General features: G+C 41.3%; 3 protein-coding genes across 3 annotated transcripts in view; 2 read left to right on the top strand and 1 right to left on the bottom strand.

The window, feature by feature from the left end:
• LOC118241367 (NLR family CARD domain-containing protein 3-like) overlaps positions 1–1,831 on the top strand; it is a 3,105-nt gene extending 1,274 nt beyond the window's left edge. Inside the window, exon 2 of the mRNA XM_035526208.1 lies at positions 33–1,831. Coding sequence (XP_035382101.1) covers positions 33–1,831 — 1,799 coding nt within the window. The remainder of the gene's footprint in view (positions 1–32) is intronic.
• Positions 1–25,000, top strand: part of LOC118241374 — a 328,035-nt gene that overhangs the window by 41,125 nt on the left and 261,910 nt on the right. The window lies entirely within an intron of this gene.
• Positions 1–25,000, bottom strand: part of LOC113569406 (NACHT, LRR and PYD domains-containing protein 12-like) — a gene marked incomplete at its 3' end in the record, with an annotated part of 457,338 nt that overhangs the window by 328,372 nt on the left and 103,966 nt on the right. The window lies entirely within an intron of this gene.

The raw sequence follows: 25,000 nt of genomic DNA, 5'->3' as shown, positions 1-25,000 counted from the left end.
TCATGTGTTCTGTTGTCTTCCTCTTTTATCAGAACTGGCCCTTGCTTGCCACAGAAAGCTCAAATCCAAACTGAGGGACAAATGTCAGAAGATTCATGAAGGAATCTCACAGCAGGGAACCACAGCACTTCTGAATGAGATCTACACAGAGCTCTACATCACAGAGGGAGGGAGTGGAGAGGTCAATAATGAGCATGAGGTGAGACAGATTGAGACAGCATCCAGGAGACCAGTAACACAGGAGACATCCATCAAATGCAGTGACATCTTCAGACCCTTACCAGGACAAGACAAAGCCATCAGAACTGTGCTGACTAAAGGAGTGGCTGGAATTGGCAAAACGGTCTCTGTGCAGAAGTTCATACTGGACTGGTCTGAAGGAAACGTAAATCAGGACGTTCTCTTCATATTTCCACTTCCTTTTAGGGAGCTGAATTTGATGAAGGAGAAAAAGTTCAGTCTGGTGGAGCTTCTTCATCGCTTTTTCCCAGAAACATCTGAATTAAAACCTAAACATTATACAAACTACAAAATTCTGTTCATCTTTGATGGTCTGGATGAGTGTAGACTTCCTCTAGATTTCCAGAACAATGAGAGATTGTGGGATGTAACAGAGTCGACCTCAGTGGATGTGCTGCTGACAAACCTCATCAAGGGGAATCTGCTTCCCTCTGCTCTCCTTTGGATAACCTCTCGACCAGCAGTAGCCAATCAGATCCCTCCTGAGTGTGTTGACCAGGTAACAGAGGTAAGAGGGTTCAGTGAACCACAGAAAGAGGAGTATTTCAGGAAGAGAATCAGTGATCAGGGCCTGGCCAATAGAATCATCACACACATGAAGTCGTCAAAAAGCCTCTACATCATGTGCCACATTCCAGTCTTCTGTTGGATTGCAGCCACTGTTCTAGAGAGAATGTTAGGTGAAGCAGAGATTAGAGAGATCCCCAAGACTCTGACTCAGATGTTCACACACTTCCTGATCTTTCAGCTCAGACACAAGGATCAAAAATATGGACAAAGTATGAAAGGACAAAAAGGTCCCACTCACCCACGTCACATGAGAAAAAATGTTTTGGCACTGGGAAAACTGGCTTTCCAACAGCTAGAAAAAGGCAACCTGATCTTCTATGAGGAAGACCTGAGAAACAGTGGCATTGATGTCAGAGAAATGACAGTGTATTCAGGAATGTGCACTCAGATTTTCAGAGAGGAGTTTGAACTACAGCTGGGGAAGGTGTTCAGCTTTGTACATCTGAGTGTTCAGGAGTTTCTGGCTGCTGTATATGTGTTTATTTCCTTCATCTCCACCAACACCAATGTGCTACAACAGCAACACCCTGAAATAGTCAAAACCCCAATGTCTGTCTTCCTCAACAGTGCAGTGAACAAGGCCTTACAGAGTCAAAATGGACACCTGGACCTTTTCCTCCGCTTCCTTCTGGGTCTCTCACTGGAGTCCAATCAGACTCTCTTACTAGGCCTACTGACACAGACAGGAAGCAGCTCTCACAGCAAAGAGGAAACAGTCAAGTACATCAAGGAGAAGATCAGTGACAGTTCCTCTACAGAGAAATCCATCAATCTGTTCTACTGTCTGAATGAACTGAATGATCATTCTCTAGTGCAGGAAGTCCAAAAATACCTGAGCAGAGGAGATAACAGTGGTCTCCATGGAGCCAGACTGTCTCCTGCTCAGTGGTCAGCTCTGGCATTTGTGTTGCTGAACTCAGAAGAGGAGCTGGATGAGTTTGACCTGAGGAAATATGAGCCATCAGAGGAATGTCTGCTGAGACTGCTGCCAGTGGTCAAAGCATCCAGAAAAGCCATGTGAGTATTTTCATTTAGAGATGAACAGTGGGTGTAGCACTGGATGTGCTTGACTCAGAAGGTCTTCTGTGAAAAATGAAAAGGAGAGAGAGAGAGAGAGAGAGAGAGAGAGAACATTAGAGAGAGAGCAGGATAGAGAGATCCCATCACCAGGTGCTTAAGTTAAACCATAAAGTTGTGGAACATTGGAATATAGTAACACTGTCCAGTGATTCATTAGTCTAAATGTATTAATGATGGTTAAATGATATTTGATGTCATGGGTAGTTGTGTGCCTGTGTATTGAGAATGGTCCTACATTTAAAACAGTGGCCAACAGTGTTTGTTTATAGTTCACACTCTTAGTAAAACAGCCAGAGAAAATATGCTGCAGTGTAACATACAGAAGTGTTCAAGTACGAAATATCAGTGTGTACACGCGCACACGCATGCACACACACACACACACACACACGCATGCATGCACACACACCACACAGTGTAACATACAAAAGGGTTCAAATATGAACTATCAGTTCAGCTTTCTGATCAACATTACAGTTCAATCACTACTGACCAATACAGAGAAAAGTGCACAAGGATGAGCATAACCAATGTATACACATATGCACACACACTCACACACACACACACACACACACACACACACATATATATATTTCACACTGATGGCAGTTTTCAAACTTTATCACAGGTTTTCTTTAGAGCCGATGATGGTGATTGGGCACATTTATAAAGGTGTAGGTGTTAATATGACTTCATCTGAAACATTTTCATTGTTTAAATATTTTACCAAGGCAATTTGTCATAATCTAGTTGTAAATAAGTTTAAGTCAAAATAAACTAACATCATTAACAGCAACTGATTCTAGTACTACACCTTCAGTGCTGTGTGATTGAGGTACTTGACTTTTAATTAGAAGGTTGCTGGTTCAAGCCCCACCGCTGCTGAGTTGCCACTGTTGTGCCCCTGAGCAAGACCCTTAACCCTCAATTGCTCAAGTTGTACTCAGTCATAATTGTAAGATGCTTTGGATAAAAGCGTCAGCTAAATGCCATAAATGTAAAATGATGAGTGTAGCATGCAGTGACGTTCACAGCTCTGTGCGATCAGTGTAACATGCAGTAACGTTCACAGCTCTGTGTGATCAGTGTAACATGCAGTGAGTCTCCCAGAAGCTAATGCTGTTACTACTGTCACTCACCTAAAACTGTAGCAGGCTACTACTGTTGATCACATACAGTGGGACCAATATCTCAGACCACTAGTGAAAATGATTTGTTTAATACAATGCTTTTCTTTACAAATCATATAATCAGCATAATTTCAGTGAACAATTTAAAGTTTTTTCTTGAATTTCAGAAAGTATTAGTATTTGGCTCTACTCAAATGCATGTAAGCACAGTTGTGAAACTGACCGTATCAGTTCTTTTGTACAAAAAGTCAGATGTCGTTGAGTCCTCACACAAGCAGTGTAGAAGTGAGTCGAAGTTCTGATCCAACTGAAACATGTGAACCATCCTCCTCTCCCCAGTATTTTACTGCACACATACAGTCCATGAAGGACAAACTCCAGGGACACATTTCATGTCAACAGCAGACATGAGATAGTTGCCTCACACACACTTAACTGACTGATGGAGTCTGAGTCACACACACCTGACTGACTGATGGGGTCTGCCTCACACACACCTGACTGACTGATGGGGTCTGCCTCACACACACCTGAATGACTGATGGAGTCCCTGACTCAGCTATTGAGCCTCCAGGATTCTCGGTGCACCACACAGACAGAACTCAGGACCTCACTGGGAAAAGCAAAGGCAGAGGAGAATGTTTCATGATCAATGACTCAGTGTGAGCAAAGGAATGTAAACACTAGTAAAGGATTCTGCTCTCTGCATTCTGTCCATTCCTCCATAATCACTACTGCAGTGTTCATCCCACCATCATTAGTACTGCAATGTTCATACACTAATATTCACTACTGCAATGTTCATTCCTCCATAATCATAATAGTGTTCATTACTCCATAGTCACTACTGCAGCGTTTATTTCTCCATGAAAAACACTACAGTGATTATTCCACCATAATCAATACTGTGGTGTTTATTCCTCCATAATCACTACTGCAGTGTTTATTCCTCCATAATCACTACTCTGCATGGATTCCAACAATATTTTCTGTTTGTATATTAGTGTAGTTGTATTTGTGAAACATTAAATGAGATCTATGTTGTTCTGTTTACTGTTATGGTGTTAGGGGTGGGATATTTTGATATTTGGACTCTGATTATGGCAACTGCCATTCACTGACTTATGAACCAACCATCCATTATTTGGTCACCTGTCTTAGGTTGCTAATGAATGTTATTTGTCATGTCTTTGTCCATTTTGTCTTTGATGAAGACACAGTAGTGTTGAAATGTTGCTGTGTTTGTAAAATTAAAAGGCTGAAAATGTATCAGTGTGTTCCAGACCTTTCAAGCTCTTCTTTACATTTTTATTAGCAGTTCAGATCTTTTAATTCATCATCCTCTGACTGAACTACATTATTTAATGTATTAACTCTTTTACAGACTATCTGGCTGTGGTCTCACTGAAGAGTCTTGCAAATCTCTCACATCAGCTTTAAAAACAGAAAACTCACTGAGAGAGCTGGAGATGAATAATAATGACCTGCAGAATTCAGGAGTGGAGCAGCTCTGTGCTGGACTGGAGAGTTCACACTGTAAACTGGAGATTCTCAGGTGAGTTTCTGTGACTATTTTTGAATGTAAATAAAGAGGCATTTATCTGGTCAGTGTCAACTCCCTTATAGTACAGTATTAAACAAACATTGCCAGGCAAGGCAATGCAAGGAAATTTACACTTTTATATTATAAAGTTCTCTTCTTTAAATATTTCTAAATATAGCTTTCTATTGAAACCTCACTGCATTTCATTAAATGACCACACTGTGGAGACAAAGAGTTACATCTGTCATGCATGAGCAGATATTCAAGTCTAGAAGAGAAACATAACATTGTAAAGAGAAGACACAAATGAGTCCTTGTCCACATGTACAGGTGTATTTATTACAATGCTGCTTCAACTAGGCGCTTTGGCATTTTGTCCACAAGCTACATTTTTGGTCACCTGAGAGCAGAAATTTAGCAAAATGTATTTTACAATCACACATGATTCCATTGTGTTTTTGGGTGGGAGACCCCATTCTCATTATGATTTATACCATGTGTTCAACACATGTTGAGGTGAGCTGAACTGATAGCCGTGCTGGAGGAAAGAACTCCACTGAAAGAATCTCACTGTAGCTCCACAGATCTGCTGTAGTGTCAGCTGTGTCCACTCTCACTGTAGCCCCACAGCTCTGCTGTAGTGTCGGCTGTGTCCACTCTCACTGTAGCCCCACAGCCCTGCTGTAGTCCCAGCTGTGTCCACTCTCACTGTAGCCCCACAGCTCTGCTGTAGTGTCAGCTGTGTCCACTCTCACTGTAGCCCCACAGGTCTGCTGTAGTGTCAGCTGTGTCCACTCTCACTGTAGCCCCACAGCTCTGCTGTAGTGTCAGCTGTGTCCACTCTCACTGTAGCCCCACAGGTCTGCTGTAGTGTCAGCTGTGTCCACTCTCACTGTAACCCCACAGCTCTGCTGTAGTGTCAGCTGTGTCCACTCTCACTGTAACCCCACAGCTCTGCTGTAGTGTCAGCTGTGTCCACTCTCACTGTAGCCCCACAGCTCTGCTGTAGTGTCGGCTGTGTCCACTCTCACTGTAGCCCCACAGCTCTGCTGTAGTGTCGGCTGTGTCCACTCTCACTGTAGCATCACAGGTCTGCTGTAGTGTCAGCTGTGTCCACTCTCACTGTAGCCCCACAGCTCTGCTGTAGTGTCGGCTGTGTCCACTCTCACTGTAGCCCCACAGCTCTGCTGTAGTGGAGAGAAGTGAGAAGTGAGTCGAAGTTCTGATCCAACTGAAACAACATGTGAACGGTCCTCTTCTCCCCAGTATTTTACTGCACACATGCAGTCCATGAAGGACAAACTCCAGGGACACATTTCATGTCAACAGCCGACATGAGATTGTTGCCTAACAAACACTTAACTGGCCGATTGTGTCTGAGTCACACACACACCTGACTGACTGATGGGGTCTGCCTCACACATACCTGACTGACTGATGGGGTCCCTGACTCAACTATTGTGCCTCCGGGATTCTCGGTGCACCACACAGACAGAACTCAGGACCTCACTGGGAAAAGCAAAGGCAGAGGAGAATGTTTCATGATCAGTGACTCATAGTGTGAGCACAGGAATGTAAACACTAGTAAAAGATTCTGCTCTCTGCATTCTGTCCAATCAAAACTGCAGTGTTCATTCCTCCATAATCACTACTGCGGTGTTTATTCCTCCATAATCACTACTCTGCCTGTCTTCCAACAATATTTTCTGTTTGTATATTAGTGTGTTTGTATTTGTGAAACATTGAATGAGATGTGTGTTGTTCTGTTTGCTGTTATAGTGTTAGGGGTGGGATATTTTGATATTTGGACTCTGATTATGGTAACTGCCATTCACTGACTTATGAATCAACCATCCATTATTTGTTCATCTGTTTTAGGTTGCTAATGAATGTTATTTGTCATGTCTTTTTCCATTTTGTCTTTGATGAAGACACAGTAGTGTTGAAATGTTACTGTGTTTGTAAAATTAAAATGTTGAAAATGTATCAGTGTGTTCCAGACCTTTCAAGCCCTTCTTTAAATTTTTATTAGCAGTTCAGATCTTTTAATTCATCATCCTCTGACTGAACTACATTATTTACTGTATTTACTCTTTTACAGACTATCTGGCAGTGGTCTCAATAAAGGGTCTTGCAAATCTCTCACATCAGCTCTAAAAACAGAAAACTCACTGAGAGAGCTGGAGATGAATAATAATGACCTGCAGAATTCAGGAGTGGAGCAGCTCTGTGCTGGACTGGAGAGTTCACACTGTAAACTGGAGATTCTCAGGTGAGTTTCTGTGACTATTTTTGAATGTAAATAAAGAGGCATTTATCTGGTCAGTGTCAACTCCCTTATAGTACAGTATTAAACAAACATTGTCAGGCAAGGCAATGCAAGGAAATTTACACTTTTATATTATAAAGTTCTCTTCTTTAAATATTTCTAAATATAGCTTTCTATTGAAACCTCACTGCATTTCATTAAATGACCACACTGTGGAGACAAAGAGTTACATCTGTCATGCATGAGCAGATATTCAAGTCTAGAAGAGAAACATAACATTGTAAAGAGAAGACACAAATGAGTCCTTGTCCACATGTACAGGTGTATTTATTACAATGCTGCTTCAACTAGGCGCTTTGGCATTTTGTCCACAAGCTGCATTTTTGGTCACCTGAGAGCAGAAATTTAGCAAAATGTATTTTACAATCACACATGATTCCATTGTGTTTTTGGGTGGGAGACCCCATTCTCATTATGATTTATACCATGTGTTCAACACATGTTGAGGTGAGCTGAACTGATAGCCGTGCTGGAGGAAAGAACTCCACTGAAAGAATCTCACTGTAGCTCCACAGCTCTGCTGTAGTATCGGCTGTGTCCACTCTCACTGTAGCCCCACAGCCCTGCTGTAGTCCCAGCTGTGTCCACTCTCACTGTAGCCCCACAGCTCTGCTGTAGTTTCAGCTGTGTCCACTCTCACTGTAGCCCCACAGCTCTGCTGTAGTGTCAGCTGTGTCCACTCTCACTGTAGCCCCACAGGTCTGCTGTAGTGTCAGCTGTGTCCACTCTCACTGTAGCCCCACAGCTCTGCTGTAGTGTCAGCTGTGTCCACTCTCACTGTAACCCCACAGCTCTGCTGTAGTGTCAGCTGTGTCCACTCTCACTGTAGCCCCACAGCTCTGCTGTAGTGTCAGCTGTGTCCACTCTCACTGTAGCCCCACAGCTCTGCTGTAGTGTCGGCTGTGTCCACTCTCACTGTAGCCCCACAGCTCTGCTGTAGTGGAGAGAAGTGAGAAGTGAGTCGAAGTTCTGATCCAACTGAAACAACATGTGAACGGTCCTCTTCTCCCCAGTATTTTACTGCACACATACAGTCCATGAAGGACAAACTCCAGGGACACATTTCATGTCAACAGCCGACATGAGATTGTTGCCTAACAAACACTTAACTGGCCGATTGTGTCTGAGTCACACACACACCTGACTGACTGATGGGGTCTGCCTCACACATACCTGACTGACTGATGGGGTCCCTGACTCAACTATTGTGCCTCCGGGATTCTCGGTGCACCACACAGACAGAACTCAGGACCTCACTGGGAAAAGCAAAGGCAGAGGAGAATGTTTCATGATCAGTGACTCATAGTGTGAGCACAGGAATGTAAACACTAGTAAAAGATTCTGCTCTCTGCATTCTGTCCAATCAAAACTGCAGTGTTCATTCCTCCATAATCACTAATGCAGTGTTTATTCCTCCATAATCACTACTCTGCCTGTCTTCCAACAATATTTTCTGTTTGTATATTAGTGTGTTTGTATTTGTGAAACATTGAATGAGATGTGTGTTGTTCTGTTTGCTGTTATAGTGTTAGGGGTGGGATATTTTGATATTTGGACTCTGATTATGGTAACTGCCATTCACTGACTTATGAACCAACCATCCATTATTTGGTCACCTGTCTTAGGTTGCTAATGAATGTTATTTGTCATGTCTTTGTCCATTTTGTCTTTGATGAAGACACAGTAATGCTGAAATGTTGCTGTGTTTGTAAAATTAAAAATCTGAAAATGTATCAGTGTGTTCCAGACCTTTCAAACTCTTCTTTACATTTTTATTAGCAGTTCAGATCTTTTAATTCATCATCCTCTGACTGAACTACATTATTTACTGTATTTACTCTTTTACAGACTATCTGGCTGTGGTCTCAATGAAGAGTCTTGCAAATCTCTCACATCAGTTCTTCAAACAGAAAACTCACTGAGAGAGCTGGAGATGAATAATAATGACCTGCAGAATTCAGGAGTGGAGCAGCTCTGTGCTGGACTGAAGAGTTCACACTGTAAACTGGAGATTCTCAGGTGAGTTTCTGTGACTATTTTTGAATGTAAATAAAGAGCCATTTTAAAAAGCTCAGTGTCAACTCCATTATAGTACAGTATTAAACAAACATTGCCAGGCAAGGCAATGCAAGGAAATTTACACTTTTATATTATAAAGTTCTCTTTAAATATTTCTAAATATAGTTTTCTGTTGAAACCTTGCTGCATTTCATTAAATGACCACACTGTGGAGACAAAGAGTTACATCTGTGATGCATGAGCAGATTTTCAAGTCTATAAGAGAAATATAACATTGTAAAGAGGAGACACAGATGAGTCCTCATCCACATGTACAGGTGTATTTATTACAATGCTGCTTCAACTAGGCGCTTTGGCATTTTGTCCACAAGCTGCATTTTTGGTCACCTGAGCGCAGAAATCTAGCAAAATGTCTTACAGGATGAATATATTCAGAAACTCCAACAACAGTGTTGTAAAATGAAGTGTTCTAATGTAAGATTTTCACTGAATGAATTTATCTAGTTTATGTATGGAAACACTGTAAACATCAGTCATTCTAATCTCTCTGCAAATAAAAGCCCTTAAAATTTTAATTAAAACATTTAAAGCTGAACCATTGAGGTTCTGGACACATTACAGGACACTTTTACAATCACATGATTCCCTTGCGTTTATGGGTGGGAGACCCTGTTCTCATTATGATTTACACCGTGTGTTCAACAGATGTTCAGATGAGCTGAACTGACAGCCGTGCTGGAGGAAAGAACGCAACAAGTTAATATTCATTCAATAGACCTGAAAGGTTTATTGGTTATTCCTTAAGATAAACCTGTGATCTCCCTCCACAGGTGTTTTTATGAAACATGTAGCTGGCTAATATTAGTAACCTTAAGCTTGCCAAGTTACAGTATATTGTTGGTTACTACACCTAGATACCTCATGCTAACGTCATATTAGCTTGACTTAGGAGTGAATGTTGGCTGCTAATTTTTTCATCAAGCCAGAGACACCAAACTAAAATAGAACAGTGATGGTAGACGACGTGGAGTCAGCAGAGAGAGAAACTGAGCAGACAGCTGACAGTAAACTCAGGACATCTGAACACAGTAGTGAGGAACAATGTTCAGCACAGGACGAGTGAACCTGTGGACTTAATTACAAGAGAGAAAGAAAGACACACAAGACACAGTAATCAGTAATCAGGAGATTAGAAGGAGAGAAGGAGTGAAGTGTGTGTGTGTGTGTGTGTGTGTGTGTGTGTGTGTGTGTCACACTGGATGTACTGTAACAAAGCTAATGAGGCTAATGTTAGCTTCCTTAAATCTAAGGAAATGGCTAGAATATAAAATACTCCTGCTTGTTCATTTACATTTAGTATAGAGAGACAGAAAACAACCAGGATGAAGAGAAAGAGTAATGCTATTGCCATGGCAACCTTCTTTAGTAAGAAGACAGCAGGAGAGAGAAAAGACAGAAGAACTTGATGGTGAAAGTGTCCAGGAGGAGGACATGGAAGAGAGTGAACACAACAGACAGAGACAGAGGAGCCAGCTGTGTCCTCTCTCACTGTAGCCCCACAGCTCTGCTGTAGTGTCAGCTGTGTCCACTCTCACTGTAGCCCCACAGCTCTGCTGTAGTGTCGGCTGTGTCCACTCTCACTGTAGCCCCACAGCTCTGCTGTAGTGTCGGCTGTGTCCACTCTCACTGTAGCCCCACAGGTCTGCTGTAGTGTCAGCTGTGTCCACTCTCACTGTAGCCCCACAGGTCTGCTGTAGTGTCAGCTGTGTCCACTCTCACTGTAGCCCCACAGCTCTGCTGTAGTGTCAGCTGTGTCCACTCTCACTGTAGCCCCACAGGTCTGCTGTAGTGTCAGCTGTGTCCACTCTCACTGTAGCCCCACAGCTCTGCTGGTGTGTCAGCTGTGTCCACTCTCACTGTAGCCCCACAGCTCTGCTGCAGTGTCAGCTGTGTCCACTCTCACTGTAGCCCCACAGCTCTGCTGTAGTGTCACCTGTGTCCACTCTCACTGTAGCCCCACAGCTCTGCTGTAGTGTCACCTGTGTCCACTCTCACTGTAGCCCCACAGCTCTGCTGTAGTGTCAGCTGTGTCCACTCTCACTGTAGCCCCACAGGTCTGCTGTAGTGTCAGCTGGGTCCACTCTCACTGTAGCCCCACAGCTCTGCTGTAGTGTCAGCTGTGTCCACTCTCATTGTAGCCCCACAGCTCTGCTGTAGTGTCAGCTGTGTCCACTCTCACTGTAGCCCCACAGCTCTGCTGTAGTGTCAGCTGTGTCCACTCTCACTGTAGCCCCACAGCTCTGCTGTAGTGTCAGCTGGGTCCACTCTCACTGTAGCCCCACAGCTCTGCTGTAGTGTCAGCTGGGTCCACTCTCACTGTAGCCCCACAGCTCTGCTGTAGTGTCAGCTGTGTCCACTCTCACTGTAGCCCCACAGCTCTGCTGTAGTGTCAGCTGTGTCCACTCTCACTGTAGCTCCACAGGTCTGCTGTAGTGTTGGCTGTGTCCACTCTCACTGTAGCACCACAGCTCTGCTGACTTGTTTAGTTGTTTTTTTGTGTTAATGTAAATAGTTGATTTTAGTGAATAAATTAGTTGTGTGAAGTAGCGATATTGTTTCAGACATTTCTGCACCCATAATTCATCATTTGATACTACATAATTCAGATACACTGAGAATTATAACCACACACTGAGAATTATAACCACACATAGAATTATAATCACATGTAGAATTATAACCAAATGTAGCAATATAACTACATGTAGAAATATAACCACACATAGAATTATAACCACAAGTAGAATTTTTGGAATCTTGAAATACAACCTTTTTCGAGGGGATGAATCAAAGAACTGAAGATACTTGTAAGTGATATAAAATATTAAGTGCTGGACAGAAATTAAACCTTTCTCAGGTAATAATATTTATGTTTATGTAACCCACACCCTTGATTTATTGGTGAAGATTTATTCAAATTGTAATCTCATGGGTTAATTAATGACTCCCTGACTGACTTCATGTGAATGTCATAATCTGATAAACTACATACTGTTTAATTCCTTATTATACAATATAATAGTGGTTTTACCACTGTATTAACTTGTGTACCCTGAAATTCCTCTGTGCTGTAAGGATATTTTAATGTGTCACCACAAGAGAGAGACAGACAGATATATTATTTGTGTGTGTGTGAGAGAGTCAGAACTGACTGACTGATGGGGTCTGCCTCACACACACCTGACTGACTGATGGGGTCCCTGACTCAGCTATTAAGCCTCTAGGATTCTTGGTGCACCACTCAGACAGAACTCAGGACATCACTTGGAAAAGCAAAGGCAGAGGAGAATGTTTCATGATCAGTGACTCATACTGTGAGCAAAGGAATGTAAACACTAGTAAAAGATTATGCTGTCTTCATTCTGTCCAATCAATACTGCAGTGTTCATTCCTCCATAATCACTATTGCAGTGTTCATCCTACCACCATTAGTACTGCAGTGTTCATACACTAATATTCACTACTGCAATGTTCATTCCTCCATAATCAAAACTGCAGTGTTCATTATTCCATAGTCAAAACTGCAGTGTTTATTTCTACATAATCGCTACTGCAGTGTTTATTCCTCCATAATCAATACTGCAGTGTTTATTTCTCCATAATCACTACTCTGCGTGTCTGCCAACAATATTTTCGGTTTGTATATTAATGTGTTTGTATTTGTGAAACATTGAATGAGATCTATGTTGTTCTGTTTCCTGTTATGGTGTTAGGGGTGGGATATTTTGATATTTGGACTCTGATTATGGTAACTGCCATTCACTGACTTATGAACCAACCATCCATTATTTGTTCATCTGTTTTAGGTTGCTAATGAATGTTATTTGTCATGTTTTTGTCCATTTTGTCTTTGATGAAGACACAGTAGTGTTAAATGTTGCTGTGTTTGTAAAATTAAAAGGCTGAAAATGTATCAGTGTGTTCCAGACCTTTCAAACTCTTCTTTACATTTTTATTAGCAGTTCAGATCTTTTAATTCATCATCCTCTGACTGAACTACATTATTTACTGTATTTAATCTTTTACAGACTATCTGGCTGTGGTCTCACGGAAGAGTCTTGCAAATCTCTCACATCAGTTCTACAAACAGAAAACTCACTGAGAGAGCTGGAGATGAATAATAATGACCTGCAGAATTCAGGAGTGGAGCAGCTCTGTGCTGGACTGAAGAGTTCACACTGTAAACTGGAGATTCTCAGGTGAGTTTCTGTGACTATTTTTGAATGTAAATAAAGAGGCATTTTAAAAAGGTCAGTGTCAACTCCCTTATAGTACAGTATTAAACAAACATTGCCAGACAAGGCAATGCAAGGAAATATACATTTTTATATTATATTATAAAGTTCTCTTCTCTAAATATTTCTAAATATAGTTTTCTGTTGAAACCTTGCTGCATTTCATTAAATGACCACACTGTGGAGACAAAGAGTTACATCTGTGATGCATGAGCAGATTTTCAAGTCTATAAGAGAAATATAACATTGTAAAGAGGAGACACAGATGAGTCCTCATCCACATGTACAGGTGTATTTATTACAATGCTGCTTCAACTAGGTGCTTTGGCATTTTGTCCACAAGCTGCATTTTTGGTCACCTGAGCGCAGAAATTTAGCAAAATGTCTTACAGGATGAATATATTCAGAAACTCCCAACAATAGTGTTGTAAAATGAAGTGTTCTAATGTAAGATTTTCACTGAGTGATTTTATCTAGTTTATGTATGGAAACACTGTAAACATCAGTCATTCTAATCTCTCTGCAAATACAAGCCCTTAAAATCTTAATTAAAACATTTAAAGCTGAACTATTGAGGTTCTAGACACATTACAGGACTCTTCTACAAGCACACATGATTCCCTTGTGTTTTTGGGTGGGATATTGTCTAAGTGTGTGTGTGTGTGTGTGTGTGTGTGTGTGTGTGTGTGTGTGTGTGTGTGTGTGTGTGTGTGTGTGTGTGTGTGTGTGGTACCTAGCATGTGTGGTGTTTTGTAATTACATCAGAACTTCAGACATTTCTGACATTTCTGCATCCATAATTCATTATTTGATACTACAGAATGTAGATACATCAAGAATTATCACCACTTGTAAAATTATAACCACAGGGAGACTTATAACTACTTGTAGTATTAGAACTAAACATAGAATTATAACCACTTGTAGAATTATAACTAAACATAGAATTATAACCACAGACAATTTTTGGAATCTTGAAATACAACCTTTATCAAGGGTATGAATCAAAGAATGGAAGATACTTGTAAGTGATATAAAATATTAAGTGCTGGACAGAAATGAACCTTTCTCAGATAATAATATTTATGTTTATGTAACCCACACCCTTGATTTATTGGTGATGATTCATTCAAAATGTAATCTTATGGGTTAATGAATGACTCCCTTACTGACTTCATGTGATTGTCATAATCTGATAAGGAATTAAACAGTATGTATGTAGTTTATTATACACTTAACTTGTGTACCCTGAAATTCCTCTGTGCTGTAAGGCCATTTTAGTGTGTCACCACAAGATGTTCACTGGTCCCATCTGTCCCCCCAGTAAATATGTTCTGCAGGCCTCAACTGGACATTTGGTGCTGAAATTATTTGCCAGCAAACAAGCCAGAGCTCACACTATTTAGTTCAAGATCAGTATAACAACTGTTCATACACAGTAAACTAGACCTCACACTGTTTAGTTCAGGGCCAATATAACTACTGTTTATACACAGTAAACCAGACCTCACACTGTTTAGTTCACGGCCAATATGACTACTGTATATACACAGTAAACCAGACCTCACACTGTTTAGTTCACTGCCAATATGACTACTGTATATACACAGTAAACCAGACCTCACACTGTTTAGTTCACAGCCAATATGACTACTGTTCATACACAGTAAACCAGACCTCACACTGTTTAGTTCAGTGCCAATATGACTACTGTATATACACAGTAAACCAGACCTCACACTGTTTAGTTCAGTGCCAATATGACTACTGTATATACACAGTAAACCAGACCTCACACTGTTTAGTTCAGGGCCAGTATAACTACTGTTTATACACAGTAAACCAGACCTCACACTGTTTAGTTCACGGCCAATATAACTACTGTATATACACAGTAAACCAGACCTCACACTGTTTAGTTCAGGGCAATATGACTACTGTTTATACACAGTAAACCAGACCTTACACTGTTTAGTTCAGTGCCAATATGACTACTGTATATACACAGTAAACCAGACCTCACACTGTTTAGTTCACGGCCAATATAATTACTGTTTATACACAGTAAACCAGACCTCACACTGTTTAGTTCAGGACCAATATGACTACTGTTTATACACAGTAAACCAGACCTCACACTGTTTAGTTCACGGCCAATATGACTACTGTTTGAAATCTTATTTATTACACAGATTGACACAAATATGTTTCATTTACTGTTTATAATGCTTCACCTCGATTGAAACGTGTGTGTGTGTGTGTGTGTGTGTGTGTGTGTGTGTGTGTGTGTGTGTGTGAGGGAGAGACAGAACTATTATTTGTTTGTGTGTGTGTGTGTGCGTGTGTGTGTGTGAGAGAGATGGGGAGAGAGAGAGACAACTATTATCTATGTGTTTGAGAGAGAAAGAGAACTATTATCTGTGTGTGTGTGTGTGTGTGTGTGTGTGTGTGTGTGTCTGAAATAGAGAGTGAGAGACAGTCAGAGAGAGACAGACAGATCTATTATTTGTGTGTATGTGAGAGAGAGAGAGAGAGAGAGAACTTTTATCTGTGTGTGTGCGTGAGAGCAAGAGAACTATTATTTGTGTGTGTGTGTGTGTGTGTGTGTGTGTGTGTGTGTGTGTGTGTGTGAGAGAGAGAGAGAGAGAGAGAGAGAGAGAGAGAGAGAGAGAGAGAGAGATCTATTATTTGTAAGTATGAGACGGAACTATTATCTGTGAGTTTGTGTGTGTGAAATAGAGAGAGAGAGAGAGAGAGACAGACAGATCTATTTGTGTGTGTTAGAGAGGCAGAACTATTATCTGTGTGTGACCACCACTGATAGAATGTGCTCCTCACTGGACCCCTTGCTGTGCTCCTTGTCTTTCTGCTTCCTCCATACAGGAGAACAAACACTGACCACAGAAAATACTTAAAACCACAAGATGTCTGGAGGGCTCAGAAGTTCAGAAACAATAGTGAAGGTGTTTTGCAGGGAAATTATATAAAATACAAATAGTGGGAAAGTCAAGGCACTGCTCTGTTAAAAAAAAAAAGAAATGTGTAAAACTCTTATTTAATGCATTGTTCATAGCAACACTCTAATACAATGGTTATGCTAGTTTTAATGTGTCCAAGCTACATCCCACACAATATAGTAACATGGCCGTCTTTAGGGTTCACAAATTATGAAGAAAATCATCAGTATTATCTTAGTGTTTGATAAATGGTAAAGGAGTGTTGGAGGCAGCCATCTTCAGTTGCTGGTTATTTCAGCTGCAGATGATTAGAGAGAGATACCAACCTTTATACATCTCTGTTATGTGCCAGTGTAGGGGGAGAGACCACAACAGACACTTTATTCTGAGCACAAACCATTATTACAAAAAAGGAATAGAGATCTACAAACATGCCATCTGACTCTATGGGGAGTATAAACCAGAATAAAAACCAAACCCAACACTTGCTCCACCCCAAACCTGTCTTCATTAAACATAAACCAGAAGAGGGAAAAGAAAATACAGTAGTAGATGTAACAAGCTCAAATCCACTCAGTGAATGTACAGTAATCTTCTACACCCACGATATTTTATGTTGATACACACAGCCGCACAATAGACTACACTACCCAACACTGGCACAATGACCTGGGGGAGTTGTTCTAGGACAGAGCCAACTCTGGAAACTGAAGGTACAAATCTGTGTTCTATTAGCATGCCTGAGTTCAGTCTGTCTATTAAATCTTTTCAGGCTGCAGTTATGGAGTGTGTGTAGTTTCACTGTAACTGTAGTGTGGTAGCAGCAGGGTGTGTTTGGGTGTGTGTAGGGCACCAGAATGGTCAGAAACAGTATAACACCATTATATGTAGTGAAGATAATGTTCCTAATATTTTTCTCAACTAAAACTGGGAGCACACGAAACAGCAGAAAACAGTTTGGTCTAGAAATACAGTAATAACCTTGTGATTGTTGCCCTTGTGTTTTTAGGAAGTCTATGTTGACGTATTAAAAAATGTCAAAAGGTACAATAAAAACACTCCACAATTTTTTTAAATTGTACCATTTGGAAAAAAAAAATAAAGGTAGTAATAACATGAATATCCAAGAAGCACTTGTATCCAGCAGTAACAGGAATATGAGTGAGAAGGTTCTCATTTTGAGTGACAGTAATTTTATCCAATCACATATGTGGTAGGACGGCCGGGGCGGCAGAATATTGAATGACGTCATTACAGTGGCCAATAGCATCAGGGGAGCTGTTTTAACTTACTGAGGTGAAGAGAACTGTAGTGGATCATGAAAATGACAGAAAATCTCAAACTGGAATTGGAGGATATTTGCTACTATGGTGATTTCCAAGAGAAAAGGAAAATACCAGAAAGGGACAGACAAAAAGTAAAAGTAGATGGACTAAGACAGACAGACAAAGCCTGTGTGAGTTTTTCACTGAATCTCTGATCGTCATTCATGGCTAACAGCTAACTAGGTAATGTTAGCAAAGAAAGTCTAGCTATGTTGATTTGTTTAGTTGTTTACTGTTCAGCACAGATATCAGACCAGCTAACAGTCTCAACAATTTGACCAAACCGTCAATAAGCAAGATTGGACTTCTTGTCTTTGCAACAATCAAGTTAAAGTCTTTTGGAGAAATGCGGTTGGATCTTCACGTAGTTGAGAGCAAGAGGGAGGAGGGTGAGGGTGTGACGGGAGATTTGACGGGGATGTGATTTATAACATCTGGTGTTCATGAAGTACAGCTGTGTATTAATCAGTCATGTCCCCTACATCAGTTTAAACACATTTAAACCTTGTAGCTAGGTTACGGGTGGTTACTAGGTTACAGGTGGTTACTAGGTTACAACCGCGATCACGCTATCCGCGCTTTAGCGATTCACGGTCAAGTCGTCCGCGCTTTAAATTATGCGCCTATATGCGCGATTTTACGGTATTTCGCTGTATTTTTAAGAGCTTCGATGGACCTGCACGTTTACTACATTTAAAAGTACAAAATACAGTTTACTTGATTGAACTACTTTAATTGCATAATTAGATTAAACACAATTGGTAATATATTTACACAGCTTAATAAGCATTGTGGAAAATGCTTTTTCTACATAATGTTTCTCAGAAGGTTATAGATCTGGACTGCCAGCTGAAACAGGGGTTATCACTAGTGAAATGTGGCAAATGTGCAGGGCAGGAGAACTCCAGGGCTGAAATATTCCACTGCCAATTGAATGGTGGCCCTTGGCCATCACCAGATCATTAATAAATCTATATTGAAGTTTTACATATTTTTCTGAATTTTAACAAAATGCAAAAACAGTTTCACTACCACATGTGAGTAGAAGCCCTTGACTATTAGCAGAGTAAGTTTGGACACATTTCACTGTACAATGTCTTCATAAATCCATATTAAAGTCAAACTACCTTTAGGCGAAATAATGCACTCATTTTGTATAGACTGAATTTGCAGAGTATCAGCAGAGTAAGTTTGGACAGATTTCACTCTACTATTTTTCATAAACTCCTATTAAAATAATAATACCTTTGGGTGAATTCATGTACTCATTTCATTCAGGTTGATTTTGGATATCTATTTCTCAGAAATGTCCCATAAAGCCAAGACAGTTCCATGACCACATAAGAGTACATTTATATTTACTTTTACAGCATTTGGCAGATGCTCTTATCCAGAACGACTTAGAAAAGTGCTTTGTCATTTCCTCATAGAACAGATCCTAGCCAGTAAAGTAGGTTAGAGTGCAAGATACCAATGAACTAGAATACTGTTGAAATACAGGGATCAATGCTAATGTCTAGAAGTACAAAATACATTTAAGCTCTATAACAGACAATCAGTGCAATAAACAATAAGTACTAGAGTTAGTCAACACAGGAGCAGTCAACATCAGAGTAATAAACAAGTACTAGAGTTAGTCAACATAGGAGCAGTCAGGGTAGTAAACAATAAGTACTAGAGTTAGTCAACATAGGAGCAGTCATCCTCAGAGTAATAAACACCCTACAAGAAGTACTAGAGTTTCAGTTAGTCAACATAGGAGCAGGATCAGTGGTCATTTAAATATTCCACAAACAGATGGATCTTCAGTCTGTGTTTGAAGACTGCAAGGGACTCTGCTGTCCAGACAGCACGCGGAAGTTTAATAATCCCATATTAAAGTCATACTACCATTAGGGGAATTCATGTACTCATTTACAATATGCTGATTTTGGATATCTATTTCTCAGAGATATTCCCATAATGACAAAATAATTCCACTATACTATATACTATGGAGTATGTTGTGATATCTGTTGTATCTACTGTAGGGTATATTGTAATATTGTATCTACTGTAGAGTACATTGTGATGTCTGTTGTATCTACTGTAGGGTATATTGTGATATCTGTTGTATCTACTGTAGGGTATATTGTGATATCTGTTGTATCTACTGTAGGGTATATTGTATTGTCTGTTGTATCTACTGTAGGGTATATTGTGATATCTGTTGTATCTACTGTAGGGTATATTGTGATATCTGTTGTATCTACTGTAGGGTATATTGTGATATCTGTTGTATCTGCTGTAGGGTATATTGTAAGGTCTGTTCTATCTACTGTAGGGTATATTGTAAGGTCTGTTGTATCTACTTGCAGTCTAGCTATCTGTAATCTTGAGGAAAACACTTGTGAAAGTCTGGCATCAGCTTTGCAACTTCCAAAAAAAGTATCCATCGCTTAGGATTCTTAGACTTTATCTCTGAGTCACAGGTCCAGAAATGTGACAGTGTTTTTACTCCTGTTATCACAGCCAGATGTAGAATTCTGCCAAGATTTTACTGGCATGATCTCATACAGTCTGACATGTAACAGTCTTATAAGACCACTGAAATCACACAGTGTAAGTCCAGCTTTGGGGTTCTTCTGATGTAGGTTAATAGTGCACTAGAGTTCTGAAGGGCTGAATAAAAATAAGAGCTAAAATAAACACAGACAGCAGCGATCTGGAGAGGAGTGAATAAAGCCGTCTGCCATGGAGGACGCCATCTTGGAGATGAGAGTGGAGGAACCTCCAACTACAGTTAGCAGCCTCTCTAGCTGCCCCATGCAGGCTGCTCTGGAAGTGCATCTCACTCTCTGTCTCTCTACCTGTTTCCCTCCTTTCTGCAGACTGTCTGGTTGTTTGGTCACAGAGGAAGGCTGTTCTTCTCTGGCTTCAGCTCTGAGGTCAAACCCCTCCCACCTGAAAGAACTGGACCTGACGTACAACCACCCAGGAGAGTCAGGAGTGAAGCTGCTCTCTGCTAGACTGGAGGATCCCCACTGCAGACTGGACACTCTCAGGTATGGAACGTTAGTGTGTGCATGCGTATGTGGGTTTGTTTGTGTGTTTATGAAAGAGTGAGAATGAGAAAATACTGAAAACTGAGTCTTCCATTCCTGAGTAGTGCAGTTCCCATATCATACTGTGGTGGCTGGTGAGTTCACTCTCCATCATTCTCCTGTAGAACTGCTGAGTTTTAGTTGACATGCTACATTTCCTCAGCCTCCTCAGGAAGTACAGATGCTGATCTGTCAGGAGTTTATAAACTCTTCCATTTTTTGAGGTTAGTTGTAATTCATTTAAGAACCACAGGGTGTCAGTAGCAGCGAGTCGGTTCATGTGTGTAGCGATCGTAGAGTGAGAGAATACAACTCCAAGAGTTCTAGTTATTGTAGTTATTATAGTTATTGTAGTTATTATAGTTATTGTAGTTATTATAGCCGTGCTAATGCAGTTGTCTGCGTACATCTCATACCTTTTGAAAACATTGTGGTTGTGTGTAGTTTATTGTATTGTTATTTGTAATCACAGATCATTATTTGGTGGATAATGTTATTCTCTGTGAAGTTTGCTGCATTGTGTTTTGTGTATATCGGTACTTGTTGTGGCTGGCTTGTTGTTGATTTGTCTTTCATGTGATTCAGTTTCACGTTTCCTCCTGTTGTCAATAAAACTGTGAACAAGAGCTGAACATTTTCAGAGTTCTGATGTCAGGAGAGTGTTTACCTGCAGGTCATGCTGTGTATCGTACATAAACAGAGGACACAGCAGATACTGTTGGGATTTCTTTATGATGTGGTGTTTCTTGTAGGTCCAGGTGAGGTCCTCACTGATGTGGTGTTTGTTGTAGGTCCAGGTGAGGTCCTCACTGATGTGGGGTGTGTTGTAGATCCAGGTGAGGTCCTCACTGATGTGGTGTGTGTTGTAGGTCCAGGTGAGGTCCTCACTGATGTGAACTCCAGGAAGGTGAAGGAGTTCACCTCCATCTCTCCTGTCTGTAGTGGGGTGTGCTGTTGCTTCTCCTTCCTCCTTGGGTCAACAATCATCTTCTTGGTCTTGTCTGCATTCAGGGAGAGATTGTTGTCATGACACCATGTCACCATGTCTGTCACCTCCCTCCTGTATGCTGTCTCATCCAGTGATCAGTCAAACCAGTTTGATGATGCTGGTGTTATACTGGGCAGCCACACAGTCCTGGGGGGTCCCAGTGTTTTCAGTCCTTGTGCTGGATGTACATTGCCAGTTCTGACTGACTGATTCTGTCTGTTAGAAAGTTCAGCCCCCATTTACAGAAGGAGGGTGTGAGTCCAGTGGTGAGTGTTTCAGTCAGTTTGGTTGGGGTGACTGTGTTGACTGCTGAGCTGTAATCAGTGAACAGCACTGGAGCATAACTGTCCATGTCCTCCAGATGTGTGAGAGACGTGTGGATGTCAGTGCTGACAGTGTCCTCAGTGCACTGGTTCTGGTGGGCTGTAAACTGGTGGGGTCCTCTGGACAATAACGGACATTATAGTAGTAAGAATATAGACAATAAGGAGCAGAATAAGTAGTGAGATGGAGAAAAATAAATAAAGAAATATGGAACAATAAGCAATTAATGTCTAGTGTGGTTTTCTAGAAGTCCTAGTCTGGTCCCGACGGTGTGCACATGACCGAAACTCTTCCTGTATGAGATCATCCATGAAGGGCAGCGGGGAAGTAGCTGTGTGGGGTGGAGGTGTGGGGGGCTACAACAGGGGGCATCATGGGGTGGTGGGAGGAGCCATGGCAGCTGAGACAGTAACGTCATGACATCAGGGGTAGGTGAACCTCAGCAGACAGAGAGACTAGATTATTAGACATGTCCAGGTAGAGGGTGTGTAAAGTAGGAAACTATGATGTGCAAAGATGGACTTTGGCAGATGTAGCTGTGGCAGCACAGCTAAAAGGAACCACAGGCATGATCAACACTCCACCGCTCTCAGTCAACAAACTAGAGAGACAAAAGAGAGGTGAAGTGACAGCATCATCACATCCAAGTTTACCAGAACTCTCAATGCCCAGAAAGATGTGTGTGTCTGAAATGGAGAGAGAGAGCGAGAACTATTATCTGTGTGTGTTTGTGTGAGAGAGAGACAGAACTATTATCTGTGTGTGTTTGTGTGAGAGAGAGACAGAACTATTATCTGTGTGTGTGTGTGTGTGAGAGAGAGAGAGAGAGAGAGAGAGAGAGAGAATTATTATCTGTGTGAGACATAGAGAGACAGAACTATTATCTGTGCGAGAGAGAGAGAAAGAGCTACAGAACTATTATCTGTGTGTGAGACAGAGAGAGAGAGAGAGCGAGAGAGAGAGCGACAGAACTATTACCTGTGTGTGAGACAGAGAGAGACAACTATTATCTGTGTGTGAGACAACTTTTCTGTGTGTGAGAGAGAGAGAGAGAGAGAGACAGAACTATTACCTATGTGTGCGTGAGAGAGAGAGAGAGAGAGACAGAACTATTATCTCTGTGTGTGTGTGAGAGAGAGAGAGACAGAACTATCTGAGACAGAGAGAGAGAAATAATAACTGTGTGAGAGAGAGAGAGACAGAACTATTATCTGTGTGTGAGAGAGAGAGAGAGAGACAGAACTATTATCCATGTGAGAGAGAGAGAGAGAGACAGAACTGTTATCTGTGTGTTTGTGAGAGAGAGACAGAACTATTATCTGTGTGTGAGAGAGAGAGAGAGAGACAGAACTATTATCTGTGTGTGTGTGTGTGTGTGTGTGTGTGTGTGTGTGTGTGTGTGTGTGTGTGTGTGTGTGTGTGTGTGTGTGTGAGAGAGAGAGAGAGAGAGAGAGAGAGAGAGACAAAACTATTATCCGTGAGAGAGAGAGAGAGAGAGAGAGAGAGAGAGAGACAAAACTATTATCCGTGAGAGAGAGAGAGAGAGAGAGAGAGAGACAGAACTATTTTCCGTGTGAGAGAGAGAGAGAGACAGAACTATTTTCTGTGTGAGAGAGAGAGAGAGAGACAGAACTATTATTTGTGTGTGAGAGAGAGAGACAGAACTATTATCTGTGTGAGAGAGAGAGACATAACTATTATCTGTGAGACAGAGAGAGAGAGAGACAGAACTATTATCTGTGTGTGAGAGAGAGAGAGAGACAGAACTATTATCTGTGTGTGAGAGAGAGAGAGAGACAGAACTATTATCTGTGTGTGAGAGAGAGAAAGTACTGTTATCTGTGTGTGAGAGAGAGAGAGAGAGACAGTACTGTTATCTGTGTGTGTGTGTGTGTGTGAGAGAGAGAGAGAGAGAGAGAGAGAGAGACAGAACTATTATTCGTGTGAGAGAGAGAGAGACAGAACTATTTTCCGTGTGAGAGAGAGAGAGAGAGAGAGAGACAGAACTATTTTCCGTGTGAGAGAGAGAGAGACAGAACTATTATTTGTGTGTGTGTGAGAGAGAGAGAGAGACAGAACTATTATCTGTGTGAGAGAGAGAGAGAGACAGAACTATTATCTATGTGTGTGTGTGAGAGAGAGAGAGAGAGACAGAACTATTATCTATGTGTGTGTGTGAGAGAGAGAGAGACAGAACTATTATCTGTGTGTGTTTGTGAGAGAGAGAGAGAGAGAGAGACAGAACTATTATCTGTGTGTGAGAGAGAGAGAGACAGAACTATTTTCCGTGTGAGAGAGAGAGAGAGAGAGACAGACAGAACTATTATCTGTGTTAGCCCGAGAGAGAGAGAGAGAGAGAGAGAGAGAGAGAGAGAGACAGACAGAACTATTATCTGTGTGTGAGAGAGAGAGAGAGACAGAACTATTATCCGTGAGAGAGAGAGAGAGAGAGTCAGAACTATTATCTGTGTGTGAGAGAGAGACAGAACTATTATATGTGTGTGAGAGAGAGAGAGAGAGAGACAGTACTGTTATCTGTGTGTGTGTGTGTGTGTGTGTGTGTGTGTGTGTGTGTGAGAGAGAGAGAGAGAGAGAGAGACAGAACTATTATCTGTGTGTGAGAGAGAGAGAGAGAGAGAGACAGAACTATTATCTGTGTGTGAGAGAGAGAGAGAGAGAGAGACAGAACTATTATCTGTGTGTGAGAGAGAGAGAGAGAGAGAGAGACAAAACTATTATCCGTGAGAGAGAGAGAGAGAGAGAGAGAGAGAGAGAGAGACAGAACTATTATCTGTGTGAGAGAGAGAGAAAGAGAGAGACAGAACTATTATCTGTGTGTGTGAGAGAGAGAGAGAGAGACAGAACTATTATCTGTGTGTGAGAGAGAGAGAGAGAGAGAGAGAGAGAGTGAGAGACAGAACTTTTATCTGTGTGTTTGTGAGAGAGAGACAGAACTATTATCTGTGTGTGTGTGAGAGAGAGAGAGACAGAAATATTATCCGTGTGAGAGAGAGAGAGAGAGAGACAGAACTATTTTCCGTGTGAGAGAGAGAGAGACAGAACTATTTTCCGTGAGAGAGAGAGAGAGAGAGAGACAGTACTATTATCTGTGTG

This window comes from Electrophorus electricus, chromosome 5 (assembly GCF_013358815.1).
Source record: "Electrophorus electricus isolate fEleEle1 chromosome 5, fEleEle1.pri, whole genome shotgun sequence".
NCBI lineage: Eukaryota > Metazoa > Chordata > Actinopteri > Gymnotiformes > Gymnotidae > Electrophorus > Electrophorus electricus.
Note: the sequence above shows the minus strand (reverse complement) of the source record. Positions and strands in the feature narration are given on the sequence as shown.